Here is a 13,193-nt window from a genome sequence, read left to right on the forward strand (position 1 = left end):
TCAATAAATATTAGCTGTTATTATTATCATAAATTGAATTCATATATTTATCACACATATATACACAAGCAACTGGTCTGTTTCTAGACTATTAGTTTAGCCTTTTTACTCTGTCTCTTCTTGTACCCACTGCACATCGTGGCCTTTTATTTATTTATACAGTGCTTTTCTCATAAAGGGTTTGAAGTAATGGACTAAAAATGTCAACCAAATTCCCTCTCCTTCCTCTTCTTTATAAAAATTTTTCTTTGGTTTCTTGTCTGCTTTTTTTAAAAAACAAACAAACAAACAAAAAAACAAATGAATGTATGTATGCTAAGTCGCTTCAGTCGTGTTTTGACTCTTTGCAACCCCATGGACTATAGCCTTCCAGGCTCCTTTGTCCATGGAATTCTCCAGGCAAGAATACTGGAGTAGGTTGCTATTTCTTCCCAAACCAAGGATTGAGCCTGCGTCTCTTATATCTACTGCATTAGCAGGCAGGTTCTTTATCAGTAGCGCCACCTGGGAAACTCACCAGTGAATGGTAGAATCATTTAATAAAGTAACAAAAGATTCCATTAGACTTGTGATTAAATGTAGAAAAAGTGAGAAACTATTAAGAATTGACATCTTTATAAGATTCATTTTTTTCTAAGAACATGGCTTGTCTTTCCATTTTTTCAGTCTTTATATCTGTCAGCAAAATTTTAGGTTTTCTATATATAGTTTCTTCATATTTTCCACTAAGGTTATAGGTAAGTATTTTATGGTGATATTATTGTTACCTCTGTGAATGGTTAAGAAACTAATCACAATAGCTAATGTATATTGAAAGCTTCCTATGTGCAGAAAGGTTCTAAATGCTTTACAGTATTAACTAATTTAATGTTCATCATAGCTTTATGAGATAACTATAATTTACATTTTCATTTTGTGGATGAAGAAACTGAGGCCAGAGGGGTTAGTTCAAATGGTTAGTAAATGGATAAATAGGGCTTTAACCTCTTGTCACCTGGCTCTACTGTCTATGACCTTAACTACGATGTTATTGGAATATTTTTATTAGTTATGTCTTTTAACTGGTTGTTCTTAGTTTATAAGAAGGCTAAGATATGTTTTATATTTGTCTTGTATCAAGTGGTGTCTCTGAATGCCATTATTAATTCTTATCATTTTTGAATTGGTTCTCATGGATTTTCTATATACACAATCATATCATCTGCAAACAATGATAAATTTGCCTCTCTCTTTCTAAAAGTTATAACTCCTTTTTGAAAATTTCCAGGCTTATTGTATTGGATTTTTTTTAGAATAATATTAAATAACACAGTGATAAGACATTCTTGTATTATTTTATATTTACATGAATTGTTGACTTCATACACATATATATGTGTTTATATATAAAGAATATTAAGACTATTAAAAATGTTTTAGAGGGACGTCCCTGACTCCACATTCCCAATGCAGAGGGCTGGGGTTCAATCCCTAGTCGGAGAACTAGATCCTGCATGTGGCAACCAAGACCCAGCCCATCCAAATACATAAATCAATAAAAATAATTTTAAAAAAAGAATGTTTTAGAAAATGGATTTACTTACCATGTTCTCTTTGATGACTATTACAAATGATCAAATGTTTTTCTTGTTTGCTTTACTTTTGACTTATCATATAAATAAATTTCCTAATACCTAACCTGTGTTAATTCCTGGGATAAACCCTGTTTCTGGTATATTATTATTATGTTAATATACTATTGACATTTATTGTTAATCTCAAATATTATACGATTTTTACATTTATATTCCTAAGTTAGGTAAGTCTATAGGTTTGCTCTTTTGGAAGGTCCTCCTTCTGACAGGTTTTGATATTAGGTATATTCTGGCCTCCTAAACAATTGGGTAGTTTTCCGTCTTTTTCTATGTTCCAGAACAGTTTCTACTTTCTATTCATTTTGACAGATAAATACTGTATAATAGAGATGACAAGGAAGAGAATGCAAATTGGCACAGATTATTTTGCCTCAGTAACTCTGCCACTTTCATAGCTGGAGGACAGCCTTGATTGTGAAGAAGCAATTTGGAGCAGTAGGAGGGTCAAACGGGCCATTATTTTGGGGTTGAAGAGTGCGGCTGGCTGGGCAGGCACAGAGGTGAGTGAAGGTGGTCCTGGGGAAGGAGACCAGTGTTGAGGGAGGAGGAGAGCCCAAGAGAAAGTGAAAGGAGAGTTTACAATTCACTGGCAGTATTTAAACAAGGACAGAAAAACAGGAGCAGGTAGAAGGACTGGGCCTGAAGATGAGGAATGCTGGAGGATTATCTGGAAGTGGGTACTCCTTTCCTTCCAGAAACATTTCCAGAGCTCTGACCTGTTAGTCACTGGCTCCTGGAGAAAGCAACATTATTTCTCACCCACCAAATCCCTATCTTCATTCCAGTAAAGGCCTACATGCTATAGCGTAACAGTGACTCACATAGTTCTGAGCCCAAAAGTTCAGCATGGAGAGCAGAGGAGAGGGAAGCAGAGGATAAGACAGAACTGATTAACTCTGACTTTACGCCTAGGGCCAAGCCCTTTAAAAGGTTCTCTATTTCTTTTTCATTCATTCCCTTTTGCTCCTCTGTAGCTCATATAGACAGACCCACAGTCCGTGCTGTTCTTTAAGACAAAGCAAAGTGTTGTAGAAGAGGTGGAGAGCAATGTGGTGTGGAATTACCTGGAACCTTTGGCATCATGCTTGCCACATAGTAGAGATCATTTCGAATGAAAAAGCAAAAACATCTCAGATGAATGAAATTCAGCCAATCTAAACTTACTTTAAGGTCAGTCAGAAATTCTAGGCTCTTTTTAACACAAAACCTTTTGAAAATTATTTTCACTGATGACAAAACTGACATTACGATTTCATAGATTTTCTTCTCTCCCTTTCACCCATGGATGGGTTAGTTAACAATCAACAGAACAGCCACCAGCCAGCTTGACATCAGGAGGAATGCTAGGAACACAGATGGTCCACAGCCCAGATAATTAACTTTTTCTGAAGACGAACATCTCATAAGTCTTCTGTGAATATAGAGTTTGGTTGGGCACAGCTGGGGCAGAGAACAACAAGCAGGCTTTCCCAACAACTCTTCTTCTTCTAATGTCGGCAGAGAATCACCCACTTCCCGTCAACTCCCTACTCTTAAGATCTTCAGGGAAGAATTCAAAGAAATACTGTAGACACTTCACCTTAAAGGAGGGAAAGAATAACTCCCTTCTCCTTAAGTGTGGAATGCACATAGTGACTTCCTTCCAGAGTACAGGATGGAAGGGGCTGGGGGGGAGGAGTGTAATTTTTCAGTGGAGAAACCTGATAAACACTAGTTCTACCAGGTCATAAAGGTCAATATTAACAGTCAAAAATTATGTTGATGGTATGTACTTTTGATATGATGTGATGAAAATGGCCACTCTACCTCTGTGATCTTCCTCCCCCAAACCCATAACCCCAGTCTAATGAAAAACCCCATCAGACAAATTCCAGTGGAGACATGTCCTTCAGTATACCTAACCAGTACTCCTCAAAACTATCAAGGTCATCAAAAATAAGGAGCACCTGAGAAACTGTCACCGCCAAGAGGAGCCTAAGCAGACATGAGAACTATATGTAATATGGTATCCTGGATGGGATGGCGGGACAAAGAGAAGACATTAGGTAAAAACTAAGAAAATCTAAATACGGACTTTAGTTAATAATAATAATAATACATCAATTCTGGTCCACCAATAGTAATAAATGTATCACACTAATGTTAAGATGTTAATAATAGAGAAAGCTGTAGGAAGACATGAGAGAGCTGGCTGTGCTGTACTACCTGCTCAATATTTCTATAATTCTAAAACTGTTTTAAGAAATAAAGTCTAGTAATAAGAAGAAGATAGGATAAAAGTACCTCCAATTCTTAAGCTTCATAGGCATTTTCTTATTTCTTTAGTTTTCTAAGCTTTTTCTTTTTTTTTTTTTTTTAAGCTTTATCTTTTGGGGGCACGCACTAAATACATTGCACCCAGGACTCCTTATAGCTTATCCTATCCACACCCATTCCGTATTTCTCAGAACTCTGATCCCCCACGGGCTACGGTCATCTCATCCAGTCTCGTGGCTAGTCACTACCTCTCGTCTGGCGATTTCCAAATCTCGTCTGGTTCAGATCACTATTCATCCAACTCTCTATTACACAGCGCCCCCTAGGCGTCAAATTCAGCATTTCCAAACCGAAACCCTGATTCTCCCTAAAAGAGCTTCTCACTTCCTGTAGCACTCAAAGAGGCCAAAATCTTGGGCTTCACCCACAGACTTCCCTTTATCAGGCTTCCTGTCAGTCGGTCACTAAGTGATCTCCTGCCTCGGGCCTTTCGTATTGTGTTCTCTATCCATCCTCGCTGCCAGGCCCTCAACACCGCTGGGCCCCTGCCTTCAGGTTCTCTTTCTCCTCCCTCTATCTTTCTTGGCTTCATTCTTTTCCATCCCTGTAGCAGCTGTTCACAAAGGAAAATGTAGAGATTCTCTCAAAAGGAAAATGTTGAGATTCTCTCAGGTCTTCGCCAGGCTGTTCATAACTCCTCTCCACTGTAATTCCTCACCATGAGTTTGTTTTTTTTTGTTTTGTTTTGTTTTCCTTCCTATCTTAGTGTGTGTTTAGATATTTATTTACTTTTTGTTTGTTTGAAATATAGAATAGAAAGGAATTGGTGGCTAAATTGCCACAATCTATTTAAAAATATACTGAGGCCCACACAAAGCCCAGTTTAGTCATTACCTTAATTTTCTCAGGATTTTGAAGCACCTAAGTAGAGACACAGGAACCACCTTTGAATTAGGCAATGGAAAAAGCTGACATAAAATGGCTGCAGAAAGCAATAAAATTATGAGCTAAAAATGAGGGTAAGAGGAGATTATAAGGAAATTTAGAAAGGGAAGAACGGGAGACTTCCAAAATACTGCTTATGACAGTATTGCATGGGATGCAACAAAAACGCACGCGTCCCACCGAGCCAGCCAGGAGTCGAACCTGGAATCTTCTGATCCGTAGTCAGACGCGTTATCCATTGCGCCACTGGCCCCGAGACGGCTGTGCTGGCCCCAATGATGACACTTCAAGCTTATACTGCAGGGCTTCATGGGACGTGTAGTCTCTGCACGGAGTTCTACGAGTACACGAAGCATTATGGGAGATTAAATTCGTCAAGAACCAGACCCTGAGATTGGTGATTTTTCCGAAGCCTCGCCGTACGTCACTGTGCAGCCCGCGGATTGGCGAGAAGAGCCACTCCCCACCCCTCCTCCTCCAGCTCCAGAGCCGTGGGAGACGCTCTGGTTGTTAAGGTGAAACGTCCCGCCTTCTGGGGGCTTTTTTCCGGCTTTGTGATTGGCTGCTAGCTTCAGGGAATCTCGGCGTGGATTGCGCGAGGGAAAAGATGGCGGCGATGGCGGTCGGTGGTGCCGGTGGAAGCCGCGTGTCCAGCGGGAGGGACCTGAATTGCGTCCCCGAAATAGCTGACACACTGGGGGCTGTGGCCAAGCAGGGGTGAGGGCCTGGACCTCTGCGAGCTGAATGCGGGGTCCGAACTCGGGGACCGAGAGGGACAGACCAGTCATCCCCGAGAGGCAGGGGTGAGGGGGTCGAAGTGGATGAGACCAGGGCGGGAGAAACCATTTAGTCCTTCGGGAGGAGAAGCCTCGGGCCCTGGAGCTTGAGAGGAGGGCGGGAAACTTATTGGGGGCGTGTGGTCACTGAACCCCAAAGTCGGAGGAGTTATCAGGTAAACTCAAAAAGGGGGCGTAGAGACCTCCAGGGCCCTGGAGAGCGAGATTACCGTATGAGATTGGGAGACATAGGAGGTTAGGGAGAGGAGAGCTAAACCTTGACGGGGGATACTTGGGCAGTACTGCTGCCGATCTGGATGTGACAGTCTCGGAAAACCAGTGACAGCAGAGTAGAAAGTCCACGTGGTGTGGATATTCATCTTTTCTCTCAACTCATCTTTTCCATGGCTGTGTCCTGGCGAGAAATTGAGGCACAGTGCAGCGGAAGTGATATGCCCCAAGGTTGGCTGAATTCAGCAGTCTAGTCGGGTCGCTGGTGGCAGCTGAAAGGGTTGTGCAGAATCAAGAGAGCCAGTCCAATTACTTGGATCTCTGGGCACTGCTGCTGTCTTTACATGACGATTCTGGGTCTGTCGCGGTTGTAGGTTTGATTTCCTCTGCATGCCTGTGTTCCACCCGCGTTTCAAGAGGGAATTCACTCAGGAACCTGCTAAGAGTCGGCCGGGCCCCCAGACACGATCAGACCTACTGCTGTCAGGAAGGGGTAGGGAGCATCCCACATGCCCCTTAATTATTAGAGGCAGTAACAACTTATGCTTTGTCAGTGCCTTCCTCCTCTTCCTTTCTTGACTTGGATATATTGGTTCACCCCACGGATATAGATAACTCGTGTTCTCTGCTTACCTACCTACTAAAAGCCTTAGTTCCCTATTCTGTCAGGCTCTCCTGTATCTGTGATAGAAAAAGACTTTATCTTTCATCTCTAACTCTATTCCCTGTTAAGAACTAGAAATTGAATTGAGTAAAGTGCTGAACCTTATTTAGTCTTTGTCTTTCTTGGGTGGGGGAGTGCAGACTGGAATACACTAATTGTGGGAAAGCTTTCTCCATGGATTCGTCCAGACTCAAAAGTGGAGAAGATACGCAGGAACTCTGAGGCGGTAAGACTGACCTCTTCACTGACTCTAAATATCTGTAAACAAGCTGGGTGGGGAGAGCACTTTTTCCCTACTCTGTAACTTAGTAAATTTGATATAATGCAATTAAAGCTATTTGAGCTGCTAGCTCTTAACTTTATCCTTTTAATCTCTATTCCAGGCTATGTTACAGGAGCTGAATTTTGGGGCATATTTGGGTCTTCCAGCTTTCCTGCTGCCCCTAAATCAGGAAGATAACACAAACTTGGCGAGAGTTTTGACCAATCACATCCATACTGGCCACCACTCCTCCATGGTATGGCGAGGGCTTCCTTTCCTGCTGCATATTATGATAGTCAGGCTGTGCTAAGTATCTTCTGGTTCCTAGCCATTCAGTAAAGGGTGCATTTGGGAGAATTGAAATGTCAGTACTGCCTACCCACAATAAGAGTGGTAAGCAAAGTATTATAAAACGTACAGAATATCAGTTATTTCCCGCAACTTCCAGAGATAAAAGACAACATATAATCACAACTTTGGAAAAGGATATAAGGGGATTAGCTTGAAATCTGGATCAAGATCTTTTTAATTGAAGGAAGCTTTCTGGACCCAATGGGTTCAAAACAGTTGTAAATAGGGTGTTGAACCTATTTATTATTCATGTGCAGTTCTGGATGCGGGTGCCATTGGTGGCACCAGAGGACCTGAGAGATGATATAATTGAGAACGCACCAACTTCACACACAGAGGAGTACAGTGGAGAGGAGAAGACATGGATGTGGTATGTTTCCTTTTGCCGCTATACCTGGGGTGGAGGGAAGTACAGAGTGGAACCTGTAGGAAGGGCTCCCTGAGGTGTGGTGATTGGTGGGCCATATGTATTTGATGGGCTTCCCTGGTGGCTCAGACAGTAAATGGTCTGCCTGCAATACTGGAGACCTGGGTTCAATCCCTAGGTCAGGAAGATCCCCTGGAAAAGGAATTGGCAAACCACTCTAGTATTCTTGTCTGGAAAATTCCATGGACAGAGGAGCCTGGAGGGCTGCACTCCATGGGGTCATAAAGAGTTGAACATGACTGAGCCACTAACTTCTGTGTTTTGACTCTGCACAGGTGGCACAACTTCCGGACCTTGTGTGATTACAGCAAGAGGATTGCAGTGGGTAAGTCCACAAAGATCCTGGGATAGGTTATCCTTCTCTGAAGTCCTGTGACTAAAAATCAGGAGTCTCATGTATACTTGGCTGCTGGAGCATACTTTCTCCATGCTTTAGTCTGACTTGCTCTTAAGGAGGAGACAGATCTTGATTCTGGCCTGTGTGATTGACAGGTCTTTGTTTTCCCTTTTGTAGCTCTTGAAATTGGTGCTGACCTCCCATCTAATCATGTCATTGATCGTTGGCTTGGGGAGCCCATCAAAGCAGCCATTCTCCCCACTAGCATTTTCCTGACCAATAAGAAGGGATTTCCTGTTCTTTCTAAGATGCACCAGAGGCTGATCTTCCGACTTCTCAAGGTGTGTAGTGGAAGGGTTCTAACGGTGTTCCAGCTAATCTTGTTTTACTCACATACGTGTGATGGGATTTTTTTTTGTTTGTTTTTTTTCCTTTGTGGGGCTGACTCTTCCTCTCTAATTTCTGGAGTGCAGTTTCAGCAAAGTTGGGGGCCTTGAGAACAAAAGAACAAATAGCAGTAGAAGCCCCAGAAACATTTCAAAAGGAATCGGGTATCATGAGAACTTTGCAGAAAGTTTGATCTAAGAAGTTCCAGCAATGATTCATGGGGTCCCTTGTGCCAGGTGATGCTTATGTGGTATAGGAGGGCTCTTGGTGCTTTTGTTGGTATTCAGAGGTATTTGGTGATCTGGGCCTTATTTTATGCTGGAGCTCTTTGACCATAAGCTTCAATAATACCCTCTTGGTTCAAGGACTGTGTCTGATGGTCTTACTTATTCTCACAGTTGGAGGTACAGTTCATCATCACAGGCACCAACCACCACTCAGAGAAGGAGTTCTGCTCCTACCTCCAATACTTGGAATACCTGAGCCAGAACCGACCTCCACCCAATGCCTACGAACTCTTTGCCAAGGGCTATGAAGATTACCTGCAGTCCCCACTCCAGGTGGGTCTGGAGTGCACTAAGAGGATGGAGGTGGGGAGAGGAAATGTATCTTGAGAGCAGGTACCATAAAATCTCACTGGAGCTCAGGGGACAGTGGGAAGGTTTTGGTATTCTGGTGCACTGTCCTTGCCAAAAAGTGGCTAACTTACTCTGTCTTTTTCGTCTCATTCATCAGCCACTGATGGATAACCTGGAATCTCAGACATACGAAGTGTTTGAAAAGGACCCCATCAAATACTCTCAGTATCAGCAGGTACAGTGTGGGTCTCAGTATCAGGCAAAGGGCTGGGATGACCTGGGTGAAGATGGCATTATAGCCACAGGGTCTTCCCTCCTGCCCCCCAGGCCATCTATAAATGTCTGTTAGATCGAGTGCCAGAGGAAGAGAAGGACACCAACATCCAGTGAGTGCTCTCTGCCTGATTCCCAGAGATGTGTGTGCCTGCCTTTCTACATGTACAGTCAGCTTGACTGCTCCCTCTGTTTCTTAGAGTGCTGATGGTGCTGGGAGCAGGCCGGGGGCCCCTGGTGAATGCTTCCCTGCGGGCCGCCAAGCAGGCTGACCGGCGGATAAAGCTGTACGCTGTGGAGAAGAACCCAAATGCTGTGGTGACGTGAGTAGCAACCTTGATGCTGGGAAGTTTGGCCCCAGTGCCAGTTTTCTTTCTTCTCCTGACTCATTTTATCTGTTTCAGGCTGGAGAACTGGCAGTTTGAAGAATGGGGAAGCCAGGTGACAGTAGTCTCATCGGACATGCGGGAGTGGGTGGCTCCAGAGAAAGCAGATATCATTGTCAGTGAGCTTCTGGGGTCCTTTGCTGACAATGAACTGTCACCTGAGTGCCTGGATGGAGCCCAGCACTTCCTAAAAGGTGCCTCCAGGCTGGGGTGTACTGAATAAGGGGATTGGATTATCAACTGGGAAGGCTCTGGGGTTGGGCAGGGGTGGGTGTGGCAGCAGCTTAGAAGAGGTTACAGAGTTTAGGGGAGGCAGGGCAGACTTGGGTCAGTGTCCTTAGCAAGTGACACAATCTCCCTGAACCTCAGGTGTGGGTGTTCACATCTGTAAAATGAGGGGAGTGGACCAGAGCAGAAACTTTTAAAAACTATTTAGTCATTTATGGCTGTGCTGGGTCTCCGTTGCTGCATGGACTTTTCTCTACTCGGGGAGAGCGGGGGCTACTCTCTAGTTGCCATGCATGGGCTTCTCATTGCAGTGGCTTCTCCTGCTGCAGTGCACAGGTTCTGGGGCGCGTGGGCTCAGTAGTTGTGGTGCGTGGGCTTAGTTCCTCCTCTGCATGTGGGATCTTTCCAGATCAGGGATCGAACCCATGTCTTCTGCATTGGCAGATGGACTCTTTACCACTGAGCCACCAGGAAAGCCCCCAGAGCAGATTCTTAGTCTGAGATCTGTGGACTTCCTGAACTGCCATGATATGTACCTTGGATTTAGCTTTCATCACTAGCTCAAAGGAAAGAAAGTTAAGGACCATTAGATTAGAATACTTTGGGTTCCTTCCAGTTTTACTGTTATGTGACTCTAAATTAACCTGCAAGTAGAATGCTTTAGGGCATGAACACAGGGCAGGGTGGCCTGGGAATGTGACAACATGGAGCTGCCTGGGTCTCTTTTGATGTGGGAGGTCTGGGCCTTCAGTACAGATGCACCATTTCCATCCCCTGGGAAGTAATGTGCCCCTTCTGCTCTGCAGATGATGGCGTGAGCATTCCTGGGGAGTACACCTCCTTTTTAGCTCCCATCTCCTCCTCCAAGCTATACAATGAGGTCCGAGCCTGTCGGGAAAAGGACCGTGACCCTGAGGTAAAGAGCCACTCTCTTCTGGTGGTCTCTTCTCTCTTTAATGCTTTTCTTTTTCTCTGTCAGCATAACTGTTTTCTTCCACTGGAGGAGATAAAGAGGTGAAGGAGTTGGGGATGTGGGAAAGTAACTGAAGTGAAACTACGTTTTTATCTTTGTCCGTGTCGTTAGAGCTTGGGCTGCATTCCCTGAGGAATTAGGTAGCGCTCGCCTGTCTTCTTCAGATATCATTTTTTCTCTCTTGGGACAGGCCCAGTTTGAGATGCCTTATGTGGTACGATTGCACAATTTCCACCAGCTGTCTGCACCCCAGCCCTGTTTTACCTTCAGCCATCCTAACAGAGGTGGGTTCCTGCATGGCTGTCCTCTGACTGAATGGGGAGCTCACCTCTCTGGTTTCTTCCCTTGCTGTCCTGGGTCTATCTGGCCTCTTATCTAGGCTTCCTTTCCTGGTTCCTGCTTATGCTTTACCAAGTTGTCTACGGTTTCTGGTTCCTCATCACCCACACAGCTCTTCCCTGACAGATCCTATGATTGACAACAATCGCTACTGTACCTTGGAGTTTCCTGTGGAGGTGAACACAGTGCTGCATGGTTTTGCAGGCTACTTTGAGACTGTGCTTTATCAGGACATCACTCTGAGTGAGTGTCGGGCAGTGGATGGGGGTTTAAGAGTATGCTACCTGGGCAGCTTATGTATTTAATATATGTTGCATTTAGAGTCACAAGGTACTGAGCAATCAGTGAATGGAGATCTTTGATGACTTGTTTCCACGTTTACAGATGAGACTGTCCTCAACCTAGGCAAAAAACTGTCACGGAGACCTCATTTTGTTGTTGTTGTTAATTTTTATTGGAATATAGTTAAAACAATGTTGTGTTAGTTTCAGGTGTACAGCAATCAGTTATTCTCAATTTTTATCATTATTTTGTCCACTTAGGTATCCGTCCAGAGACTCACTCTCCTGGGATGTTTTCATGGTTTCCCATCCTCTTCCCCATTAAGGTAGGTCTCACCTTAAGGTTCCTCGGGTTAAAAAGTAACTTACGGCATTGATGTTCTGCCCCTTTCCTCCTCCCAGGATAACGCTTGGCTGTGACCCTTGTTCTGTGGCTCTCACGTGCAGTTGTAGATGTTGGGATATTTGCAGTGGCCTTCCACCTGGCTTCCCACACCTACTTAGGCTGTTCTTCTGTCCATTCTGTACCTGGAGCAAGAGTCTTCTTTTAAAAGCACAAATATGATCCTGTCTCTCTCTCCTGCTTTTAAAACCCTTCAATATCTTTCCAGTTCCCTTAGGATAAAGTCTGTTTTGGCACATGGCATGTGGGATCTTAGTTCCCTGACCAGGGCTTGAACCCACGCTCCACACAGTGGAAATGCAGAGTCTTAACCACTGGACCGCCAGAGAAGTCCCAGGATAAAGTCTTAAATCTTCCTTAGACTTGGTGTGATCTAGTTTTCACCTGCCTTTGCAGCTGCTGTCCTTTGTTTACATTGCTTCAGTCCTTGGACCTTCTTTTGGTTCCTCTAATACCCCATGTTCTTTCCTGCCTCAGGGTTTCACATCTTTATCCTCTGCCTATAAAGTTCTTGACTCATTTTCTGACCCAGGTGACTTTATCTTCCAGGTCTTATTAGACATTCTTATTGTCAGATAATTTTCCCTGACCTCATAGACTAGGTTAGCATTACTTTTCATAGGTACTGTCCCTGTTCACAGCATTCATCCTACTTTTGATTATTTGTTCAGTGTCAGATTGTTCAGTTCTGATTATTTGTTCTGATAGATTTCAAACCTCATGAGGGTTGGAATGTTATGTTTGATCATTATCTCCACACTTAGCTTAGTACCTTGCCATGTAAAATTTATTAGCTCCACCCTGAACCTCCCTATCTTTCTTCTTATAGCAGCCCATTACTGTGCGTGAAGGCCAGACCATCTGTGTACGTTTCTGGCGATGCAGCAACTCTAAGAAGGTGTGGTATGAGTGGGCTGTGACGGCACCGGTCTGCTCTGCTATTCACAACCCCACAGGCCGCTCTTACACCATTGGCCTCTAGCCCTGCCTGCAAGTGTCTGGAGCCTTGGAAGCAGCTGCAGATTCTGTTCCTGTAGCACAGAAGGTGCAGTACACCATGGGCTCTGATTTGCCGTGCCCATCAGAGAGGAACATTTCAGTCTGCTTTCCTACCTTATGTCAAGATGGCAAAGGAGGAGAATTGTGGGGCTCACGCCACGTATCTGTGAAGACTTCAGGCCTGAGCATGAGGAATTCATGTTGGATCTGTGGCTACTCCAACAGGCATTCAGCCTCAAGGGCTCCCTGGGATAGCTCTGAGAACATGTGTATTGAACAAATTTTCAGCCCTCTTCCCTGTCCATCTATGTTTCTATTTTGATGGTTTTGTGTAAGGAGGAAATACAAATAAAATGAGGTTATGGTCTTTCCTGCTCCAACTCTGCTGCCCCCTGCCTCTGCTGCTTCAACTATTACTTACGCATATTCAGATCTTTGCTCTTATCCAGTACTTGAAGGGGCC

The 13,193-nt window shown here is 44.2% G+C and overlaps 1 protein-coding gene and 1 non-coding gene across 5 annotated transcripts; one reads left to right on the forward strand and one right to left on the reverse strand.

Annotated features, from left to right (window-relative positions):
- Positions 1-5,015: 5,015 nt before the first annotated feature.
- Positions 5,016-5,088, reverse strand: TRNAR-ACG (transfer RNA arginine (anticodon ACG)). Its single transcript has one exon. It is a non-coding gene; the product is annotated as a tRNA-Arg (tRNA).
- Positions 5,089-5,332: 244 nt separating this feature from the next.
- On the forward strand, positions 5,333-13,110 carry PRMT5 (protein arginine methyltransferase 5). Of its 4 annotated transcripts, none has more exons than XM_055537084.1 (17): positions 5,333-5,350; positions 6,217-6,335; positions 6,647-6,732; positions 6,890-7,024; positions 7,377-7,489; positions 7,822-7,871; positions 8,061-8,224; positions 8,669-8,830; positions 9,006-9,083; positions 9,176-9,234; positions 9,322-9,444; positions 9,526-9,701; positions 10,542-10,651; positions 10,899-10,992; positions 11,174-11,290; positions 11,590-11,654; positions 12,561-13,110. In XM_055537084.1, exons 2-17 carry the CDS (start codon positions 6,233-6,235, stop codon positions 12,711-12,713), a joined length of 1,788 nt encoding a protein of 595 aa, XP_055393059.1. In that variant the 5' UTR covers positions 5,333-5,350; positions 6,217-6,232; the 3' UTR covers positions 12,714-13,110. The 4 variants fall into 4 exon arrangements, with proteins under 4 accessions (XP_055393059.1, XP_055393057.1, XP_055393061.1 ...); XM_055537082.1 differs by lacking the exon at positions 5,333-5,350 and adding an exon at positions 5,399-5,552; XM_055537083.1 differs by lacking the exon at positions 5,333-5,350 and adding an exon at positions 5,526-5,638.
- The last annotated feature ends 83 nt before the right edge of the window (positions 13,111-13,193 follow it).

The sequence above is a fragment of the Bubalus kerabau genome, chromosome 10 (assembly GCF_029407905.1).
Source record: "Bubalus kerabau isolate K-KA32 ecotype Philippines breed swamp buffalo chromosome 10, PCC_UOA_SB_1v2, whole genome shotgun sequence".
Classification (NCBI taxonomy): domain Eukaryota; kingdom Metazoa; phylum Chordata; class Mammalia; order Artiodactyla; family Bovidae; genus Bubalus; species Bubalus kerabau.

What these genes read in the sequence shown, in the direction of transcription:
- PRMT5 (XM_055537082.1), top strand. Translation starts at nt 5,443, where the DNA reads ATGGCGGCGATGGCGGTCGGTGGTGCCGGTGGAAGCCGCGTGTCCAGC. An exon ending in CTGGCCACCACTCCTCCATG is followed by an intron (nt 7,025 to 7,376) that starts GTATGGCGAGGG and finishes ATTCATGTGCAG; the next exon opens with TTCTGGATGCGGGTGCCATT. An exon ending in TGATCTTCCGACTTCTCAAG is followed by an intron (nt 8,225 to 8,668) that starts GTGTGTAGTGGA and finishes TTATTCTCACAG; the next exon opens with TTGGAGGTACAGTTCATCAT.